Source organism: Nelumbo lutea, chromosome 6 (assembly GCF_056320005.1).
Source record: "Nelumbo lutea isolate HS-2025 chromosome 6, American lotus-T2T, whole genome shotgun sequence".
Classification (NCBI taxonomy): domain Eukaryota; kingdom Viridiplantae; phylum Streptophyta; class Magnoliopsida; order Proteales; family Nelumbonaceae; genus Nelumbo; species Nelumbo lutea.
In genome coordinates, this window is record NC_142689.1 from 10447022 (window position 1) to 10470460 (window position 23439).

The window sequence follows — 23439 nt, forward strand, 5'->3', positions numbered from 1 at the left end:
CTTATATTATATATAAATATTATAATAAAATAAATTTTATTTATCAAAAAATCTATAATACCAGAATGACATGATATGGGAAGAGTTTTGATAAATCAAAATCCATTCATGAATTTTAATAAATTCTATCTGATTGATTAATACATTTATTATATAAATAGCGGTTGGTTACAATTTTTTTTTGGATATCCAGTATCATAGTCCAACCATTTATATACATATTATATTGGATCAGACTAAAATCTGATCCATTTGCAGCCGTGGGGCTGTTTTTGTTCTCAGTTCGTGAATACATGTATCGAGCGCTAGGGGTGTTCATGGTTTGGTTAATCGAATTATGGGCAGATTTTGTAAACTGAATAGGTACCATTGGTTTTTCCATTTCCCTAAACCGAAACTAAACCGGTACTATTGGTTAACCAGTCTGCCAGTTTTGATTTTTGATCGGTTCAATTTTTTGGTTTTTTATATTTATAATATATTATATAAATAAATAAATATATAATATTATATTATAAATAATAAATGATATATAATATATTATAAAAATATATAATGTATAATATATTTATAAATAGATTATTATAAATATAATATATGTACATATTTATATATAACATATAGAAAACATATAATATATATTAAAGATATATATAACATATACATATATGTATATGTTATATATATCGGTTGGGTTTTTATCGATTAACTGAAAACCCAATCGATTTTTTCAAATTTTCAAAAATATCAAATCGAAACCGAATCGATCGATTCGGTTAACCGCATTTTCCGGTTCGCTTTTCTCGATTCGATTCGATTTTTCGGTTTTTCATAGACACCCTAGTGATTCTTCAGCTGCTCAAGCTGGAGTCATTTGGGAGCTGTATCCGTAATCCGCCCGTCTGTCTCTCGGTCGGCATCCTAGATAGATAGAACAAAAGGTTGCGAAGGAGTCGTCGCGCGTCCGTTCTACTCCCATCACGCCCCAATGTCAGCCGGGTCCGATCAAAAACTTGCGACAGATACACCCATCACAACCGAGCGATCTCCGACTTCCATCCAGGGAAAAGATGCAATGAATCCAAAGGTGGAGACCTCCACTTCTGGTTCTGGGGCGCGCTTATCCTGCACCACATGCTTCGACGCTCTTTGGTTTTGCTACTGTACGCACCAATGTTTTCATCCTTCATTTAGACTCGCTCTTGATTCAGTCCGATTACTTTAGTTCATCGTTGCAGCAAGTCAGCATGGTGGTTTCTGTTGATTGGTTTCATGTTTTGTTTGTCACTGCTGTGTGGTACTTATGTTATTCTGGTTGTGACATCTGAGTTTCTGTTCAATTTCTAGGTGCCTTTTTTTTTTTTTTTTATATCTGGGGATGTTGTTATTTTGGTTTAATCTTCCCAATTGATATATTTTAGTTGTTGGTGTCAAGGGTATGATTCTTGGGTCGATTTTTATTGGGGTGGTGATTCATAAACATTTCTATATGTCCTGAAAAAATCGAAGATCTTGGTTCTAAGGAATGGATACGGAATATGGCATATTTTGAATACGGTGTGTTTGAAGGTGTGGTTGAGCTGAAGTTAATTCGTTTCTTTTGCAAGATGTATAAGTTCATAAATTAGGTCATTGGATTGGATCCAATGAATGAATCTGTAACTATTGAACATTATGGTTGTCTGGAGTACTAGAATTGCTGGTTGGGTGTTTCCCCTTGCCTTTTGTTGGTTTGTGGGGGGGAGTAGATTGTTTGAGAAGGTAACAATACGAGGAGTAAAACCCACTCCTTTATATGGCCCCTTACAATGCTTGTGTTGAACTTTTGATTGGATGTCAGCATTCCAAAGTTCTGACTTTTTGGAGTTCTTGAAAACTTGCTTTTAGTCATCGAAGGTGCCATTCTTAAGGTCTAATGTACCTCAAACAAACCATTTCCCCCTCCTTTTTCTGCCTTCTTTTGGCATGTTTTTTTGGTGCCTTACCACTCCAATTCTTTGCTTATGACCAAGGTATGCAACTCGCACATTTATTATTTTTCTTATTGTTAACACGCTTATACACTGGTTGAGTTGCATTCATTATTTCTCTTCACAAAATGATTAATATGAAGTGAATCAATACTTCATTATACAAACTGACAACGGATGAGAAAATTTGGGGGGGGGGAATGAATTTGAATCAGGGATGTCCGAGTCTGCTTGTGACCAGTTCATACGTTTAAGTTAGTACATACTTTTTTGTTGTTGATAAAAAGAAGAAAAAAAAAATCTAACAGTTATCACTATAAGAATTGACATCATCTATCTTGAGAGAGTGTTAAAAAATGCATCAGACCAAATAAACAAAGTATATGGGGCTAAAAGATAGTAAGATACTTCTTTGTTCATCAAAATAGCTTGTGTCTCATTACAATATTGGTCCATTATTTTTAAGTTGATACTGCTGGATGATCAGGCCATTTTTGGTTGACCTTTTGATGGCTAGAATGGTTTAATTGGAAGTTTGGATTTGAAATAGAGTAATCTATATGATCCGAACCTATTCTAGCATTTGTTCCTATTATGATTCAAAAATGAATATCCGACTAATATAGCCTTGGGGGAGCTGAAACAGATGGTGGTTATACTTGCGAAATTGAGGATTGGGAGTTTTTAATTTTCAGATATGGTGTTAGAGGTTGACTTGTTTCCACTTCCACCTGGTTGTGTTATAACAGATAAAATGGAGACAACAGCAGTTTATGAGACTGCATAAATGCTAGAATAACGTTACATCAATTTATATTAACATTTGATAGAAAAGTTGGTTGTAAAGAGATGTTAAAGGATCAATTTCCAATATAATATAGTAAGTTTATAATTGATTCAGATATAATGTAGCAAGATTTGTGTCTTTAATGTACTTCTGAGTTTTTTTTTTCTTATTGAGTGCCTATACAAATTGTATTTTATAATATAGTTTTCCTGGTGGTAACTTTTTGATGATTGCCCTCTTCCCTCCTCTCTCTGTGTCATATATCATTGTTGTACAAACTTCTAGATTCTTAATTAGTCATCGTTGGTTTTGTGGTCTTTATGCATCATCATTGGGTTGTAAAACTGATGATTGTTCATGTTGTGGCAGCTCCAGTTCACCAGATGCAGCAATACTATAGGCTGGGAGTACTTGATAACTGTTCTGAGAAGTGGAATGCTCTTTTTGATTGTTTCAATCTGAAAACAAAACGATCATCTGAAATGCAAGTAAGTGATCCAAGCTGACAACACTTGTCTAACCAAGCATTGTGTGGTGGTATATTTCTTATCACCACTGTATAAAACTACAGGCATTAGAATCAATGTTGTCTTCATAGTTCTTACTTTCTCTTTGTTTACTTATCAGTGGAGATTGTTGCTCAACAATTTCCCCATCTATTTGGATATTCCCTATATTGTCCTTTTCAGTAAAACAATCTGCATGCTGATTTGGTTTTTTTTTGCAACCTCCTTACTTGTTTTGGTGGGTAAGTGAGCTTCTGAATGGTTGGTTTCTAACCAATCTTTTCTCCACTTTTACCTTGGCTAGGAGATGTTAAGAAGTGGGAGTACAGGGTGGATAAAAGGTGGTGGAAATTAAGCTATTTAAGAAATTCTAGGAGCAGTGCCAATAAGATTGCTGCAGATGTGACTTTTACTGGTATATTTGGTAGTTTCAGATACTCTAACCACTATCATTAGACTGACTACTCATGAGGGATACATATGATAACATTGGCATTTTTTAAAGGTCACAAGGTTCACTAGTCCTCCACTTAAGGGAAGATTATTCATTTATTTTTGATAATCTTCCCTCTTTGTTAGGGAAGATTATTTATTGTTTATCTTACCTTAATTCTAAGTTCTCTTTAAATAAATTACCCCCTGATTTAGGAATCTTTCTACCTTTCCTCTCCAAAATGTGGTCAGCATTATAGTTTTCAAGGCATCTAGGTGATTCTGGGTGACACTGGGGCGCCTAGTTGCCTAGGTGATAAAAATTTTATAATATAAAAAACTAGCTTTTGGAGTTCCCTAGTTTAATATACCATTCAGCATGTATATTAATTGAAAAATAGAAATTCTCTTTATTAAGAACATTAAATTTCCTTTAAAAATGTGGCAAATCATCACATCTAAAAGATAAAAATATTTTACATATATTAATTTCATTATTGTTAAAAATAATACTACTATAATAAGTATTTAATAGAGCAATTTCATATCAATTAGCAGCTAAAGAAGGTTATTAACTTTATATGATAAATATTCAAGATGGAAAGTAAAATAGAAAAAAAAACGAGGATGGAGTTTCTGTTTGATTTAATTAGAGAGAGAGAGCACTTGCCATTTCTGTTGCCTAGGTAGGTACCTAGTTGCTAAAAGTCAAGGTGTTTGGGTGAGGGCGACGCCTTGACAACTATGTCAGCAGCAAGAATCCTGTATTTACTTTTCTCTGCCTGAAGCTGTATAGTTGCTTGAGTGAACTATCAAGTGTTTCCTCACTACTTGAGCTGAGGTTCATCCAAGGTTCAAAATATCGATACGTATCGGGCTGTATCGGCCGATACGTATCGTATCAGAAGCTAGGGGTGTATCAGGGTTTTAACCGGTTCAGGGGGGTGGACGGACCTTAAACTGACTCCTCTGAAACAGATTTGAAAAATAAAAAAACTAAAAAAAAAGCTATCGATACTGCCCAATACACCTCCACCGGCATATTGGGCGTATCAATATTTTGAACCTTGGGTTCATCATGACCTTCCCTTCAATCCTCAGTATTTTTTTTCTTTTTTATTTTATTTTCTTTTCTCCTGTATGTGTATGTGTGCGTGCATGTCCACCTGTGCGCATGCAAGGCTGCTTGAGTGAGCTATCAAGTGTTTCCTCACTACTTGAGCTGAGGTTCATCCAAGGTTAAAAATATCAATACGTATCGGGCTGTATCAGCCGATACTTATCGTATCAGGAGCTTCCTGATACACCCCTACAGAGGGTGTATCGGGGTTTTTACTGGTTCAGGGGGGTGGACGGACCTTAAACTGGCTCCTCTGAACCAGATTTGAAAAAGAAAACTAAAAAAAAAGCTATCGATACTGCCCAATACACCTCCACCGGCATATTGGGCATATCAATATTTTGAACCTTGGGTTCATCATGACCTTCCCTTCAATCCTCAGTATTTTTTTTTCTTTTTTCTTTTTATTTTTTTCTCCTGTATGCGTGCGTGCATGTCCACCTGTGCGCATGCAAGGCTGCATGTGCTCACATGGCCAAACCATCTAACCTACTTTCTCTCATCTTGTTGCCAACTAGTGTTCATTCTATGGGTTTATTATTTCATGGTTGCCTTGCATTGTGAGACAAGGCTAATTTTATAGCAGTCTTATTATACTTTGTTTCAGTGGTATGTGCTGATTGCACATTCCTGAAGAAAATCACTTTTTCTGTCCAACTCTAATTCTACAAATGACCGTGCCTTGAAGCTCCTCCTTATGGATAGCTGAACCAAGGTGCCAAATATGTTTCCAAATAGGAATGCACACTCCCGAAGAAAATCACTTTTTCTGCCCAACTCTGATTCTACAAATGACAGTCTTGAAGCTCTCCCTTATGGATAGCTTAACCAAGGTGCCAAATATGATTGCCCTTGGGAGTCTCTAAAGCATTTCTCAAAGTGATCACTTATAAGTTATAACTCATAATTAATTTCATGCTACCTATAAAAAATTACAAAAAAAAACCGTAATTCTGTGCTGCTACTGCTACATCTACTTGAATACACCACATATATTCCATTATTAGTTCCACTTATTCTGAAACCTCTTAAGTGTTTCCAGTGTTTCAGAAGCACAAGGGCCATCTTGCGCCCGAGGTGCGAGCCTTTTGAAGCAAGGTGCAAAAATGCTAAAAAATAAAAAAAAATGCAAAATGTTAAACACAATATTAATTAAAAATGTAAACTTAAATTTTAAAATAAATATTAAAAAAACATATTATCTCAAATTAAAACACATAAACATGACATGTAAAGCATATTCAAAATGAAAATTTAAAAATAAAAATCAAGCATAACATATAAAACATATTCAAGCATGTAAACTCTTAATCTCTTTTTTTTTTATCAATTTAATCTCTTTTTTTTTCCCAATTGCATTCCTTCAAATAGCTAATGTGATATTAAACATTATGGATTATTGATTCTACAAGCCGCCTTTGTATGAAGTCAAACCCCTTATTTGCTGATTTGTTCATTCATTAATTCTAATAAAAGATATTTTTCAAAGACACTTAGAGTTATAAAACATTTTTTTTATAGGGATTAAGAATATAAGAACCTGATATGGACTTGTTTGGGCTTGCCTTGAGGGGTTTGGTAGGGATCCAGGGGTGAAGCCCCCGGCCCAGCAGCTAAGTATAAAAAAACAGAAAAAACACACATTTTCAAAAGGCGCATGCCTTTTAAATGAGTGTTTCTCCATTTTCTTAGGTTTGCATTCAATCCCCCTTTTCCAATAGGTTAAGATTTTGTCATCTCTTACAAACACAAAAGATAAACCTCTTCTTTTATATGACTAATTAATCCATCCATCGGAAATGCAAAAATATATAGACTTATTGCTAATCCTTAATGCAGGTTTCTTGCAAGTAACTTGTCAAACATGTCTGTATATTATTTTTCTTATTGGGAAGCATTTTTTTTTTATCAATATTGGGAAGCAAATTACACTTGGTACTTTAGCCAATAAGGGTGGATTTCAGAGTCAGGTCGTTTACTTCAGCCAATGAAGTGTTAGTACCTGGAGGGTTTACTATCTATCATGTTGTCAGCTTGTACTTGTGTTTGATGTGGCCAAATACACATGTTTTACATGGTTTGGAATGCCAAAAGGCAAGACCCCCATTTTATAAGGCACCAACTATTTATATTTGAAAAATGAATTATCCAACAGAGCTACAGTAACCTTATCAATCTTCTTTTGGAAGGATTTGCATTTGCAAAATTAAGTATCCAACTGTGCTATGATGACCTTGACCATCTTCTTGTGGATCCTATCCCCATTTACTGAACCACACAATTTAGAATACCATGGGCACAAGCCCCTTTTAAGGTAATGGTGATTTGTATTTAAAAATTATATATCCAACACAACGACTGTAGACCTTCTTGTTCTATTGGTTTCTAACTCTGTAGACACCTTATTTGTGTTTCTATAGGTCGTGAGATCATTAACTTGTTTGCTAATTGGGTCTTGTATCTTTTAGTTTAGTGTTAATTGGTTCATATTGTTTTCCTTAATTCCTACTTGTCCTTCCTTCCCTGCTGTATTTGGCATATTTCTGGGTGAAAAGTAGGATAGATTTTGATAGTTGATGTTTCTATTTGATTTATTCAAGATGATTGCACTTTCCATCACTCTGATGTGCTGACCCAGTGTTGCTAACTTGTTGACACATGAGCTGGCAGAAACTTTCCTGTTTTATGTTTGAATGATTCAAGCAATTTTTGTACAATGTTGACCTGCGGATCATGTAATATGATGGTTATTGAGGTTGTCTGTCGGGCGTCTTATATTTGTAATGAATTCTTTTTAGAAGCCAGATTAGTATACAAATGCTTGAAATATCTTATTCAGAAATCTAAGGTTATGTTTTTATGAATATCTAAGAGAAAATAAAAGGTGTTGTCTAAGTTTCATATGTGGTTTTTAGGCTTAAATTGGAGCAGTTGGATGTTGTATGCAAGTCATCATAAAGGGAAAAGTAGGGGTAAAATAAAAGGTGAATAGTGGGTTGAGAATGATCTTTATCAAGCTAGAACCAGACCACAAGCCTTTCTTCTTTCTTTAGCTTAACATTTTGTATCATAGGGGGCTGGATAAAACTTAAGAGTCCTAAAAATTTAAGGAAAAACAAAGAAAAATATGTCTAGGTTGTGCTATTTTTTTTATAAATGTCTAGGTTGTGCTTTTTTAGAGCGGCATAACTAAATAGCAGAGATAAATAATTAAAGCAAATAGTAAATAAGAGTGATGGAAAGGATGGTTTGATAATGCAGAGAAAATAAGTAAAAGCAGCAACAAAACAAACCTGAAACTGATAATAGAAATTCAATAAAGTAAGATTCACCAGTACACAAGATACCTATTTTAGAACCAATATGGTGCCTAAATGGAGTTATTGGTTTCTCCTGGAGTCATCATTTCGAAGTTTGGAGTCAGTGCCAAACCATAAAAATTACATGAAATAATTTACATTCCACTCCTCCCAAAAGAGTGTTTACAAGCATATCTATGAATGAACAACATATATATATATATATATATATATATATATATATATATATATATATATTTTGAGATCTACAAGATCTTTATTTTTTTACGATTGCAACTAAACATGGAATTATTTGTATTGATAAAAAAACATGGAAATACTATCTAAATCTGGACAAATTTAAATTATTGGATTTGCTGAAATGGGGATAAGCTCATGGGCTTTGGGCCAAGTCTACGACTTGTTGGTCTTGGGCTTACTGGTGCAACTTATAGGCCCATGGTCTTGAGCTGGATTAACATGAATTAATGAAACCTGACCCCTATCGTATCACAAGAGCAACCCAAAAGTGCATAGAGGCCATAGGAGGATAATAAATTTGGCTTCCCTTTTCTCAGCCCTTGGCCCCACATCAGTAACAATCTTCTAAGGGAAGTTTTTGGACAAATGGTCTTTGCTCTCACCAATTTCTTTTCCATAACGCTTCTAGGATATTCCTGAGGAATCTTATTATTGTTATCTTCATGTATTTGCATGAACAAATTAACAGTTTTAACTCGGTGGGTTCAAGCATGGCTTAGCCATCCACTTTTTAAATCATCTTTGTCCATGTGAGACATCTCTTAGCCTGGGTACGTTGCTACTTTACGTATTGGAGGAGGGTACTGAAGAATAGTTGCATATGGGTTTCTATCATGTTATCAGACGGTGGATTTGAGACTTGTATGAATTTGGACGAAGGAAGAAAATTTTCTTCCTATACACTGACACTCACAAATCTGTAAAACCTCGACGATCAAGTTACATGAAAGCTGAGAGATATCATATTGCATGAGCTGTACTGATGCAAGAATGGGAGGATATGGCTAATAAGTACCCTCTCTCTTAGGTATTTTTGCATGGTTGGAATGTTTGCATCTGGTCAGATGATTCTACCTCTAACCGGTATCTGTTAGGGCGACTTTCCATTTTCTGTGTTAGAATAGATAGGTTCAATCCTGCTTTAGCCATATAGGCTGTAATTATTCCCCCTGTTTATTCTTGTTTTTTGTTGGCTAGTAACGCTAGTTATCTATGACTATAATGATGCTTCTTATGGTGACAATTTTGTTCTTCCTAGTGCAGGAAATTCTGGAAACTCGTGAGAAAACCAAACCTCACATTTGGTCTTTTCGCACAGCAGAAGCAGCATCATCTCATTGGAAAGAGTTGTTCGGCCATATAAATGACCCAGAATGACTAAAATTTCCTGCTGCTTTTCAAATGCAGAAGATGGTGTGCCCGTCTCAATTTTGTATTCAATTTTCATGGATTTCACTCCACGGTAATGCCCCAAAAATAGGGGGGAACTGGGAAATATTCAAATATAGTAGAAAGAACAAGAACCCAAGTTAACCTGGTTTGCAGATTAACTAACCAGAGTGACTTCTCTCATGTTTTACAGTTTTAGGTTGGGGTAGAGGTTAGCAAACTCGCCCACATGGAGGTGATCCAAAAAAAGGGTCTTGGTTCTGTATCCATCACTTTAATTATCACTTTGCAGCTTTATTACTTATTCCTTTATTTATTTATTTATTTTTTGTTCTTTTGTTCTAACTTCTAAGAAGTGATATTAAAATCAAAAGAGGTGTGAAAGGGAAAAAAAGATAAATAAATTTCAAAGGTGGATATGTGTGCAGTTTTCTACTCATAAACACTTTTTCTGCAAGAATCAAATATAATAGAAAATCTCCCACTTAAAGAGAGGTTATTCTTAGTTTTTACTTTTTGGGTTTTCCACCCATCAAGGCACATATTGGAAAATGGAAAACCCTATTTTCTATTTTAATTTCTTCTTATATTTAATGGAGCCCATGAAACCTCTAAATCTCTCACATGCTCATCACTAGGGAATCTCCCTTTTGAAATCCTCTTTCTTTTCTTTTCATTTCCTTCTTTATTACTATTCAGTATTTCTTCATTAAATTAACCCAACTATTTTATCCACATTTATTACCCCCATTTGAAGAAAAGCTCCCAAAGGCCAACGCTACGTTCATGGCCGCGTGAATTCACTTCAGGGTTATCTCAAGTGGGCCTCACTTTTTTGGTCTGACCCACTGGCCCATTAGCATTTAATACAGCAGCGGCGAGCAAGAAGTTGTCCCATCCATAGAAAACCTGTCAGCTGTCGTCACTTCTCGGTGACAGTTAGTGTGACTTCGGAGTTCGGAGGGCCCAATGACGTAGTTGGGTGGTAGTTTGAATGCTGATGTGTCATCTTGTTAATAATCTAATTACCACGTCATACGTTTCCACTTTTTACAGGCGTGACGTGGCTTATGGGGTTCCGGGCCTGGCGGAAGGCAGTGGAATGGAAGGAAGAACGTACATTTGGAATATATAGTTCTGACTACTGAGTACTGAGTACTGACAAAAGGCCACGTCAGCAGGGACGGCCACGAAGGTGTTTTTGGGTCCGGACTCCGGGCCGTCAACGGTCTTCCCGACAGCTTTTAAACCGTTGTTTGCTTTGGCAGAGAGAAGCGTTTTTTTTTTTTCTTTTTATTTTATTGTTTCATCTCCTTTATTTGGTTTTCCTGAAAAAGGGAAAAAATCGGGGTTTAAGTAGGGTTCAAAAATAAACCAGAAGTTTCGGGATTTGGACATTTGGTTAATATAATAATTGATTATTTTATGGGGGGTTTTAGCTTTTACAGCAGGGCACCAGTTGACTGGGTTGTCCAAACGCTGGTTTTTAGGGTTCTATAAAACCGCTTTTTTGGCTTCTCGGTTGTTTATTAGGGCGGTGTGAAGACTTCCAGTGAGGGAAATTATTGACTGCTTTTACAATTATACCCTAGAGGTCAGTAGATGTTTCCATTTTAGTCCTCTCTTTTTTTTTTTTCTGTATTTTGTAGTTTCATATTGAATTCCGCCGGTATGAGCTTGTCTTACGCTACCAGTCCCTGGCCCGGATAAAGGAGGAAGGTTACATGCAGTCGGCATTAAAATTTTTACCAAATTCTGATGAACTTGTGGTCTCATACAACAGTTTTTATTTTTTAAGAAATTAATATCAGAAGTAAATATGAGAGTTTTAGTGGGAAGCAGAATTAAATGGGGATTTTACTGGACGTTTAATTTGGTTAGGTATGGTTGCCAAGGGAATGTAAGAAAGGCGAATTAGTGAAAGAAACTAAGAGAAAATCAGAGAAAATAAAAAAAAAAAAACAAAGAAAGACTTTGTTTTCTCAAAGGCATTTGATTGGAAAGAAAAGAAATTTAGAAAAGGAATGGTCCCCATTCCCAATCCCCCATTTTATCCACTTTGCAGTCTGCACTAAAATTTCCTGCATTTTCAGATAACTTTGTGTAGAAAAATTAACTTCCATTTAAAAGAGAACTTTTGAAAATAGGAAAAATCCTGTTGTGGGTCTCACCCACTTTCTTTGTCCAACCAATGGTTTGTTTTGGGATTTTCTTGAAAATTTTAGAATTTTCTCTCTCAGTTTCTGGATAGTCAAACTTAGCCTTAATTGAAAGAGAAAAACAATATTCTAAGTGATCCTTGGACCTGAACATGTACAAAGTAATTTGAGCAAGTTTATTTTGATTTTATATCGTGTGCTGTATTAAGGGAAAACCCATTTTGAAGAGGAATCATAGTATATATGGTTGATGAAAACAAATTTACATATGACCATAGTTCAAAGTTTTTTTTTAGAAAAGGGTTTAACATATTACAACATATCAGTGTATATTATACTCTTAATTGCTCAATTTTTTTAGTATTTTCAATTATAAATCTAAGGATGAAATGCTGTTAATTGCAAAGGAAATGTGTGTGTATATATTCACACACAAACCTGAATTTGATTATGTGAGAATGAGCTTGAACTGCTCAACAGATTAAAAATCTTTTATTATTTTTCTATAATTGGCTAATAAGTTAAATTGTGTCCTTTTTTGAATTTATAAGGGTATTTCCGGTATTGGATAAAACGGCTTTTTATAACATTGTAAGCAAAAGAGCTGTTGGTTTTTAGTTTACTTCTAACAAATTGGTTCTGGCGCGAGTTGCAGAGGAACGTTCCGATTTCAAAAAAGAAATGCTGCTTCTCATTTCTCCATTCCCTTCTTCCCTTCCTGCTCTTTGATTCTCAGCTTCAATTCTGATCTTATTATCCTTTGTTTCACCTAGTAGTTTCTCTTCTAGCTTGATTTTGTTGAAAGATAATAGAAGTACATGCATGGAAGGGAGAGAGAGCACTGTCTCTGGCTCTCCGGCTAACACTAACGCGGAGGCTGAGTCTCCGGTGAGTGGAGGCGAACCAGGAGCGGGAGCGGTGGGAGCTTCGCAAGGTGGGGTGGTGCCACAAGTGATGAACATGGCAGTAAGCATGAGTATGGAGAGAAGCCTTGGAGGAGGAGCTGTAGGGATGGACATGCTGGGCAAAAAGAAGAGAGGGAGACCAAGGAAGTATGGCTCGGACGGGAGCATAGCTTTGGCTCTCTCACCGGGCTACTCTTCATCTCCCTCCGACTTTTCTAGGCGGAATAGAGGGCGGCCACCGGGTTCCGGCAACCGGCAAATACTTGCTTCTTTAGGTGAGTCAAGGAAAAGCCAAAGAGAACATGTGGGAATTTTCCTCATGTTTTATTCTGTATAGTTGATTAAATTCTGTTTTAAGTGATAGAAATGATTTTAATTGGATCTTAGTTTAAGAAAGCACAATAAAGAAGGGAATAAATTGATTTGGGTCTTACACACCCAGACACACAACAATAACAACAACAAAAGAATTAAGAAGAGTTTTTCTGATTGCTATCTGTGGGAGAAAGTTATTTGTCACTGATAATTAGACGAATCGGGAATATAAAACAACTTGGTGAATTTATTGATTAGAAAGCTTTTGTTACTGGTGATGAAATAATGTGAAGAAACATCTACTGGGTTTTCTTGGAAAGGTCTAAATCTTTTCATTTTTCAAGAGATGGATGGTCAATTCATTTAAATATTTGTTCTCCAGTAGAAGAACCTTTATTTAGGTTAGATTAGGATGTTTTAATCAAATATAACTTAGTTCTTCTTACATAGAGAGTCTTTGACTGTGAAGGTGAGCTGATTGCAAATACGGCTGGAGGAAGCTTCACACCACATGTGATTACCATAAATACAGGGGAGGTAATATATCAGTTGGGAAAGCCAGTTTACATGGCACCCTTGTATGTTGATATTTTTTCATTCTTTACTCATCAAATTTTAATACTTTGGGATAAAAGATCATGTATAGAATTTGTGCATGTTTAGATTGCATGACAGGATACTACTTCGTAATTTGTAGGATGTTGCAGCAAGGATATTCTCATTTTCTCACAAGGGTCCTCGGGCCATTTGCATTCTCTCAGCCAATGGAGCTGTTTCGAATGTTACAATTCGCCAGCCTGGTTCTTCTGGTGGTATTTTGACATATGAGGCATGATCTCAACCAGTTCTTTTTGGTTATTGTTTCCCTTTTTCTTCCTGAACTTGTTTGAAATTGTTAGCAAATCTATTTCTTTGAATAGGATGCACATATCAAAGATCTCATCTTTCCTTTTTATTTTGTACAATCTACTTAAGGAGATTTAGTTTCATAGTATCTATGCTTGTGTACTTAATATCCTGTTTCTTTTTACTGTAACAGTAATGAATCCTAGTATTTTATGTACGAGTTTATGTTTTATAATAGTCCATAGGAGCAGTTTTTCAAAAGGCAATGGCATAAGCTTGTTCAAGGACCTCCAAAATGCCAAGGCTTAGCCTTTGGCGTTCATTTTGCAAAGGAAAATAGATTAAAACAAAAAAAAATATAATAATTACATACAACAACAAAGAACCATATGTTTATATGGAAAAAGAACTAGATATTCAACTGACACAAGTGTAATTTGCTGTAAATGACTCAATTAAGATATACCTTTTTGTAGGTTTATTCTGAAAACAATGATGAGTGTCATCAATTTATATCACGGGTACAGTTTCACATCCAGACAAATGGTTTTGTAAAAGGTCATTGGACTATCTACTTTGCCTTCCAGTGAAAAAAAAAAAAACTTTGGTTCCTGTTAGGGAAACTTGTACTATGACATAGAAGCTCAAAAAGATTCTAAATACCCTGCATTTCATAGATATAACATTTAATTTAATGAATTTAAAATAAGTTAGAGAAGAGGAATGATATTTATTTTTTTCTGTGTTCACTTTTGAAATGTCAAGATGATGTATTATGTAAATAACTGGGGGAAGAATCTCCAATAAAACTATCAAGCCAGTTAAAGAAAGACCAGAGTATGAGAGCACACAACATGTCATTATAAACAAAATCTTCATACCAAAATAAAACTGTCAAAGTACCTTTTTCTTCTCTAAGAGCAAACTCTACAATAGTCTGCCCCCTAATGCACTAAAGAGTCTAAGCAAGTGGAAGACCAAAAACATAAAGGATCCAAGATCTCATGGAGAAATTTATCTTTGGTGGGGTAGTCATGTTGATATATGAGGTTGTTCTGATCTTTCAAAACGGACCAACAAATAACAATGAAAGACCAGGGAAAGTTGGTCTTATCATGAAATGATTTGGCAGGAGACTGCGACATAAACTTATAATGAGGATCTCAATCATGTTTGATAGATGTAATACAATACGGGGTTGATTCAAAGCACTTAACTCGAGTAAAGTTAAGCCTATGGGATGCTTTTAACTTGATCTGATAATGAAGATGAGAGTCAGAAAATGATTTCAGACCAGATGGTATCCCCAATCTTGGAAATGCATGAGAGGAAATTGCTTATTCTGCTTGAAAAAATTGTTCGACGATTTTATATATCATAGGATTATGAAAGAGTACATGGGCTGAAGTAGTGAGATATGATTTAAAGGCCCACAATAGTTGGACAAGGCTATGATGATGATGATAGCCTATAAACAAGAACAGAGAAGACATGAAATTTCATCTATTACCATGGGGCCAAACTTGAACCACTTTGGGAAATTCTGGGAGAGTGAATGTGCCAAGATTATCACATAAAGTGATAATTTTTTCCTTGTGCAATGGAGATTGGCTGCTGATATTTACTTAACCCTATATGGGATGAGTGTTCAGCCCATTTCTTTCTGCATTGATCATGGATGATTTAACTTGGCATTTGCAAGTGTAGGTCAGCTAGAATATGTTATCTGCTGATTACAGTTCTGACATATAAGGCAAGAGAGGGAGAAATGCGAAATTACAGTATGCATGGATGATAAAGTATTGCATGGACACAGATGTGGGAGTTGGAAGCCGACGCGTGTCCAAGAATTTGACTCAGCAAGGTGGGAAAAGATGGACTTGCAGACACATCTATGGAAAAACTGTATTCTATTAAAATAGTTCATATTTTTTGAATTTTAGCATTGTATACCTGCAAAAAAAAAAATGCTGCCATTGTTAAGTAATGTCTGATATGAAACTGGCATCCATATTGTATGTTAGCTGTTCATTTATATCAAATAAGGTAGGAGACAAAAAGGAAAGGTTATGTAGAAGTGCCCTCCAGATTATGTGGAGAATTGGACTCTGACTATATCTGACATGGATACATCATTTATTTTGGAAAGTCCATGCAAGAAGCAATACTGGGATGATTAAAATAAAAAACTTCTTCAGGTATGTTAAGAAAACAAAGTTATGGAGTAGACATTTAAAGATAAATATGACAACAAGCCAATGGACAATTAAGACCAATCTAGCATGAGTACCCCCAAAGTGACTTTTTATATATACTGATTAAACATGAAAACTGATAAATTGAATAGGATGATTCATTAAAATTACAATGCAGTTGATGAAGTTAAGATGAGCCTCCTAGAGTGATGCTAACACTTACAAGCAAACCAAAGCAAAATTTTCATGTATAACTATAAAAATAGCCACAATTTTTGGAAAGAATGTTGGACTGTCAAGAAACCGCACATTCACAAAATAAACAGTTGACATGAGAATTTTTGAAATATACTAGGAGGATCGATGTTAGAATTTAATGTGAATCTGGGAATATAGAGATAGGCCTAGAAGTTATAAGATGTGTGGAAGTTGGCAACTTGAATAGATGGTTTTGTAGAGCACATTAAGGAAATATTTGTTTATCCAAAATTGCATCTATTTTGCTCATTTTGTCAATTGCAGGTTTTGATATCTTTGTATTCTTTGAGATAAACCAAGTTAAGGTGGTAAATATGATGTAGTAGGCAGAAACTTTGTCTTCTTGTCTTCAGACTGTGCCATTAAACAACTAAAGCCATCTTGGCAGTATCAACTGACATTTATCATGCATCCTTCTTATAGCCTCAAAACTATGCTTGATATTTGCTGACTTGCTGTTCTAGCTGTCACTCCTGTGCCACTGCACCTTGGCTGGGAGAGGGATCCATATTCGGTATAGTTTTGTTACTGAAAGTAGAAATTACTTATGGTGGAAGGCTGCATTGCTATGATGTCCCAAGATGGTTTTGTAGAGCACATTAAGGAAATATTTGTTTATCCAAAATTGCATCTATTTTGCTCATTTTGTCAATTGCAGGTTTTGATATCTTTATATTCTTTGAGATAAACCAAGTTAAGGTGGTAAATATGATGTAGTAGGCAGAAACTTTGTCTTCTTGTCTTCAGACTGTGCCATTAAACAACTAAAGTCATCTTGGCAGTATCAACTGACATTTATCATGCATCCTTCTTATAGCCTCAAAACTATGCTTGATATTTGCTGACTTGCTGTTCTAGCTGTCACTCCTGTGCCACTGCACCTTGGCTGGAGAGGGATCCATATTCGGTATAGTTTTGTTACTGAAAGTAGAAATTACTTATGGTGGAAGGCTGCATTGCTATGATGTCCCAAGATGCAGATACCAAATTGGGCATGGATATGGGAAATGAGGATACAATCCTCCATTTCCTAAGATACTGGTCACAGATATGGGTATAATTGCTAGTATGAAGGCAATTACCCAATGTTGGTCGCAACCATCTAAGGTGGGAGGGGTAGACTGGATATGGTCCTAACCTTTGGCATTTTTTGCACAAAGTGGCCACTCTCAGACTAAAACCCACATTCTCACATTTTCCTGATCGAGATTTTACCATCACACCAAGCAATGGACACAATATGTACACAAGAAAGGGAACCCAGAGCCTGCGGGTGTATATACTTGGCAAACATTCTGAAAATAGTGGAATCTTAATGAGTAAACTTAGATAAGGAAGCAAGGTTTATCTAGTATGCTATTTGAACCCCCTAATAGAAAATGAATTAAATTCTCAAATCTGTTTGATTATAATTCATGGTTTCTTTACTTCAAAATGAATTAACTCCTTCCTTTTTGTTGATGTCTTATGGAAGAGAATAAGCTGTTTAACTTGTTTTCTAATGCAGGGCCGCTTCGAGATATTGTCCTTGACTGGGTCCTATGCAATCACTGACATTGGTGGTGGAATACGTGGTAGAACTGGTGGAATAAGTGTTTCACTGGCAGGTCCTGATGGACGTGTGATTGGTGGGGGAGTAGCAGGTTTATTAATGGCTGCTAGCCCAATCCAGGTAAGGCCTTGTCTTGTTATACCTTTACAAATAGAGTGATGGAATACCCCAGTTCTTAGCATTTCCAAATGTAATTGTCCCGGCAAGGATATTTAAGTGGCCTATTGTTCTGCACAAATAACAGCTTTCTGTGATCCCAAAATGTAACACTGTTTTACTTTTAGATCTTCAAAATATACCAGTCACTTAAACCTAGTAACAGCAGGACAAGTGCTAACCAAAAACATATGTATACACTTTGGAACTGTACCAAGTTGTAGTGGACAGAGAGAAACTCAACTGAAGCATATATTGAATACCATTGACAAGGCTATAGTAGGTAATAATTTTGTCAACTAAATGACATAAAAGGTAAGGGAAATCTACGGTCCAAGTTGAGGATTGTTTATTAATGATTCATTAGGCTGCTTGTAAGTTCTAATGCTATAGGACTATGGCACCTGTCATTCTCTGTCCCACCTGAGAGATGTCTCAGGAGAAAGAGACCTGTTCTCTTTCCCCGGACTATTTGCTGTATTTATTTTGATCTTCAAGATGAAATGACAAATCACATGGTTAGGATTATATAACCGTGTTCAGGTTTGAGGTCAGAAGTGTTCTTTTAATGTTTTACTTCAGCTTGCCTTGGTACAACAAACAGCAACCTGCCACTATCAGAGACAGTGAGTGAATATATTCCCCACTACATAATTCTGTATGTTAAAGACTTCACCGATTGGTCAAGTTGTTAACTTATTCATGAGGCTTTGCAATGATTAACTGGAAGGAACTTGTATTAGAAACTCATGTCAGTACCCCTCAAAATCAGGACTTGGATGGGTCATACCTGGCTTAATGAGGAATAGAGCTTGGTCTGGCCAATATACTGTCTTAATGAGTAGAGGGTGCTAAAACAGTTGTTGAACTATTGCTACCATCAGCTTGGAAAGAACTGTAAAATTCATGATTTTGTTTTACCAGGTTGTGGTGGGGAGTTTCATGCCAAACAGTTACAAAGCCCACAAGCGGAGGCACCTTCTAGAACCTTCAATGGTTTCCCCAGTTCCAGGTGGCCCAGATGTTGTCACAGCAGCAAGACCGATCTCTCAAGTAACACCTGATGATGATACCTGTGTCACCCCAACATCTACATTACCAGAACAAAGCCATGGAGAAGCAGAGAACAGTGTGAGCAGTAACCCGACCACAAACTCTACTTTCCGAAGTGGTGGTTGGCATGGCTCTGAGTCAACCTTGGAACAGAAACAATCTCCAGACATTAATGTGTCTGTTCCAGGGGAATAGCACATGAAGATGGTTTTTCTCATGGGCTAGGTGCTTCTGGAGGCTGGAAGAACAGGTAAATGAGGCTTGCTAGAAGTACATTTTATCATTGTTGTAACATTTCTGCCTAAGTCTCCAAAACTAAAGAGAACTTCTTGTGATTTTCTTATTGATTCTGTTTTCCATCTATGACATGAAGGGGTTCCTGCTTAGAGAATTGAAGAGTATATGTGCATGGAAAATTTGATGCTAATGGATATTAATACCAGAAATTTGCAAAATTTTGATGGAAATATTCTAATTCAGATTTTGATATGAAATTTAATTTCTTAAGAAGAAATTCATGCTGTCTGGCTGCAACTGATCTAAATCTCTGAACGGGTGCACTGTTTTAGGAAAGGGCCTTAACCAAGAAAAAAAAGACTAGCTAAGTTTACTACACACCTCTTAAAAGCTAGTTTCCCATCTTGAGTGGACTATTGCAGTACCCTCTGCATTCTGGGTGGGAAATTAGTTTCTACTGGTATCGGGGCGATACATTTATATTCTTGGTATAACAGGATGCAATACATGTTGATCTTATTTCTGGATCATATTGAAAAAGTAGAGTTCTCCAAAGATCTATGTATCACAATCAATAAAGAAGAATATTAAATCTTCACAACATATGATCTGGTCATAGGGGTATTAGTGGATTGGGTTAAGTACAAGCTTGGTCACCTGAACCTAATTTTCAAATGGTTTAACTGACCGGGTTGACTAATTTGAAAGAATTGAACCTGAGCAAATAAAATAGAATAAATGAATCAGACCTGACTCTATAGTCACAACCGATTCCAACCCAAGCCCAATTCTTGGTGAAGGTTACGTCCACAAAATTTTCAATGTCACCACGCCACTTGCCATAGAAGTTACATGAATATTTCATTGTAAATATTTTTCATTTGTTGTAGATTCATGAAAGTCTATATTAGACATGGTCTCAGGTTTTCATTTAAAGAAAAAACATACTGCTCTGAAAAAAAATAAAAAAAAAAAAGAAGGCAATTTCAAATCTTCTTTCATCATTTAGCTAATGAATTGTTTTGTTTATAAAAAAGAAGAAAAAAGTGAAAGAAAAGCTGAAACCAACAAGTCCGGTTAAGGGTTAGGTCTTCTCCAATCTAAATCCGTATTTAATTTGACACATTGTAATGGGCTAGGGGGTGGGGAATGGCGATCACAATCACAGAAAATGTGCTTTCTAGTTGAAGTTACCAGTTTGCTGGGTCTCTAGTTGGTTGTAGTGGAGACTTGCAATCTAATTCCACCTTCATCAAGGGGTTTGGGAGTGCTACCCTGTTGCGTAAGTCCAAAATCTCTTGCAAGCAAAAACTTTGTTCATATAACATTCATCTGTACAGTGGAAATATCTTCCACACACACACACACACAATATATATATATATAAATTCACGAGGAGATGCTTCCAATATGTGGCTGGATTCCCATGCTTTTACAGAGTTGTTTTTGCTTGCAGAGAATCCCGTTGTGTTGCATAGCCCACTTGCTTACTAGAAAAAATACATCCCTACTTGGACATGTCTTTGCATGGATCCTACCTACCTTCCTTGTTAGGATGATGATGCCTAATTAAGTTCAGGTAAAAAAGTTTACTCATATCTTTTAGGCTCAGTTTGAATGGAGTACAAATACAAATATGTAGAATGTAAAACCTTAGGCCAAGTTTGGAAGGAGTACAAGTGCAAATATGTAGAGTGCAAAACCATATATTTTGTATGTATTTAGGCTGTACATATTTGCATTTGTATTTTGTACCCCTTCCAAACTGATTTTGTATGTATATTTGTATTTGTACTCCTTCCAAACTGAGTCTAATAACAAACCAAATTTTATTTTAGTTTCTTGATTCAAATGAAAAGCCCCTGTACAGGTTTTGAATAAAGTTTGAGCTATTCAATTATAAATCAAACTCAGCCTAAATGCTCCAAAAATATGATAGGCGTAAGCTTCCACATCGTCAAATGGGATAACTGTAGTTAAATGTAGGGATATCAATCTAAACTAAATAATGTTTAAATAAATAACGGTTTAAATTTTGAAAAATCTTATATTATTCAACAGAGCTAATGCCAAAATTTTATGGAACCAGAAACCTTGATTCTACTGGTAAATGCACATCTGCATTATTCTCTCTCTCTCTCTCTCTTGTTTCAATCATATTCAATCTCTCGTACAATTCTGTTGAAGAGACACTGAACGTTGGTCCATGCCATTACTCAATATCATCACGCAAAGCTTAACTAGTGGCGGTTTTGTTGTGCAAATGTATTAATGGCTGAAGTATTGACGAGACTTTTGGTTTTCTGACTGTTCAGTTATCAACCCAACTTGATTATATCATATTTTCCTCTTAATTCCAGAAGCGCAATCGATGGAAAATTTGGAGCAGATTAGTAGCTTGATACAAAAGTTGGTCCTTCGTGAGAGTGAGAGTGATGATGATGACAAAGATGAAGGAGCGATGGTGGCATTTGTTAGGAGAAACTGACTGAGTATTGGTCCTAGAAAGAAACTGCTCGTTCTTGACTTGAATGGGTTGCTGCTTCGTAGGGTTTATAAACGTGACCGGGCCAGCATTCTTTATTTTTTTTTTGGTTGCGATCTAAATGAATATTTATTTTGCATAAATACCTTATTTTCGGTTCAAGAATGTGGGTTTATTGTGTAACCCGTTTTTTATATTCTTTCTGTTTGGTTGAAATTGGTGCAAAACATGGACCCATCATTAAAATGCCTTAACCTTTTGATCAAATGCACTAATTATTGGAAGAGCACAAATGTGTATAAAAAAATGATCACACTAATACAAAAATTTCAAAAACACATATTTTTGACCTTTTAATTATTGCATTTTTGAATGTCAAATCAGGGGAGATACATTGCTTGTATCACAAACAAACGCAGCCTCAGCCTCCAATTGTTTGCACTGCAATTTCATTTGCAGTAGTGCAAACGCATGGGAGAGTAGGTAGAAACCAGAAGAATGTAATTTCTGACACAGTAGTTTTGATTTGGACCTCATCTTACTTTGAATGTTTTCTGCAGTGTTCAAGAGGCCATTCGAAGAGGATTTTATGAAATTTTGCTTTGATAGATTCGAAGTGGGAATCTGGTATTCTGCGATGGAGTCAGTAAATCAAACGATCTTTACCTGTTTTTCATTTTGTTCTCTCTCTCTCTATCTGTAATTTTAATCAATATTAGGAGGAATGTAGATACTGTCCTCGACTGTGTAATCGGACCACTGAAGCGTAGGCTGCTGTTTATTTGGGTAAGTAGAATATCATATAGATGACCAGAAAATATTTACACATGCTCTGGTGAATGAATGTTTGTAGTAAGCATGATTTGGTAGGATCAAGAGGAATGCACCGATTCAGAATTCAAGACTCTTGAGAAGAAGGAGAAGCCCATATTTCCGAAGGAGATGAAGAAGCTATGGGAGCCAAGTATCTTTTGCTTGCACATTTTGAACTAAATAAACCCAAATGGAGAACTCGGGCTCTACTTTGAAGGCCTAACGGATGCGGATGATGTTCCCTCATATGTGGAAGAACATCCTTTTGGCCAGCCATCAATCAATTCTGCTCATCCAGATTGGAAATTCTACTCGAAAATTAAAGCTAAATGGGTTTGACCGAGTCCTTTCTTAGGTGGAAGCTCTGAATGTTTTGTCTGCAGGGAACTGAGGAGTTGAATCATCCATGAATATGTCTGGTTATTAGCTTCATAAGCTTTATTTTAAATCTATGTAACTAGATCTACGTTGTTACTGAATGGAAAAACTATCAAATGGAGCAATGATTCAATGTCTCCGTTCTTAGGCTTAAACCAAAACTGCTGGTTTTTTGATGAATTTGGAACTGCTGGTTTGAATAATAGACGGTTTCAAAGGACATGACTCATCCCCAACTCAACTGCCGTAGAAACTATGCAGAAACACCTAACCATATTCAACTTGTTTGATTTCTAGTTGGATCTCACCGGTTTAACATAATATGACCACATGCATGGGTTTCAGCTGGATGAAATGGAACGAGAGATGGATTTACACTCACCTAGGCTATGTTTGGTTTGAAAAGGTAGGGAAAGGAAGGGAAATGTATAAAAATCTATACAAAGTTTGTAAAGATTTCCTTGCCTTTCTCTACTTTTTCATTCAAATCAAACATAGCTCTAGGGAATTTACACCCACATAAATTTGGCCGTAGGCATGCA

The 23439-nt window shown here is 35.9% G+C and overlaps 2 protein-coding genes across 3 annotated transcripts; both read left to right on the forward strand.

The window, feature by feature from the left end:
- The first annotated feature begins 805 nt into the window (after positions 1 to 805).
- On the forward strand, positions 806 to 9890 carry LOC148847283 (uncharacterized). Its single transcript, XM_088952211.1, has 3 exons — positions 806 to 1163; positions 3127 to 3245; positions 9420 to 9890. The coding sequence occupies exons 1-3, from the start codon at positions 989 to 991 to the stop codon at positions 9531 to 9533; spliced, it is 408 nt and encodes a 135-aa protein (XP_088808337.1). The 5' UTR covers positions 806 to 988; the 3' UTR covers positions 9534 to 9890.
- Positions 9891 to 11072: 1182 nt separating this feature from the next.
- On the forward strand, positions 11073 to 21988 carry LOC148847284 (AT-hook motif nuclear-localized protein 1-like). Of its 2 annotated transcripts, none has more exons than XM_088952210.1 (6): positions 11073 to 11139; positions 12481 to 12884; positions 13394 to 13461; positions 13622 to 13753; positions 17731 to 17895; positions 18856 to 19463. In XM_088952210.1, exons 2-6 carry the CDS (start codon positions 12527 to 12529, stop codon positions 19177 to 19179), a joined length of 1047 nt encoding a protein of 348 aa, XP_088808336.1. In that variant the 5' UTR covers positions 11073 to 11139; positions 12481 to 12526; the 3' UTR covers positions 19180 to 19463. The 2 variants fall into 2 exon arrangements, 1 of the variants encoding a protein (XP_088808336.1); XR_016101362.1 differs by lacking the exon at positions 11073 to 11139 and adding an exon at positions 21582 to 21988 and having other exon boundaries at positions 12314 to 12884; positions 18856 to 19234.
- The last annotated feature ends 1451 nt before the right edge of the window (positions 21989 to 23439 follow it).

What these genes read in the sequence shown, in the direction of transcription:
- LOC148847284 (XM_088952210.1), top strand. Translation starts at nt 12,527, where the DNA reads ATGGAAGGGAGAGAGAGCACTGTCTCTGGCTCTCCGGCTAACACTAAC. An exon ending in GTGGTATTTTGACATATGAG is followed by an intron (nt 13,754 to 17,730) that starts GCATGATCTCAA and finishes TTTCTAATGCAG; the next exon opens with GGCCGCTTCGAGATATTGTC. An exon ending in TGGCTGCTAGCCCAATCCAG is followed by an intron (nt 17,896 to 18,855) that starts GTAAGGCCTTGT and finishes TTGTTTTACCAG; the next exon opens with GTTGTGGTGGGGAGTTTCAT.
- LOC148847283 (XM_088952211.1), top strand. Translation starts at nt 989, where the DNA reads ATGTCAGCCGGGTCCGATCAAAAACTTGCGACAGATACACCCATCACA. An exon ending in CGCTCTTTGGTTTTGCTACT is followed by an intron (nt 1,164 to 3,126) that starts GTACGCACCAAT and finishes ATGTTGTGGCAG; the next exon opens with CTCCAGTTCACCAGATGCAG. An exon ending in AACGATCATCTGAAATGCAA is followed by an intron (nt 3,246 to 9,419) that starts GTAAGTGATCCA and finishes TTCCTAGTGCAG; the next exon opens with GAAATTCTGGAAACTCGTGA.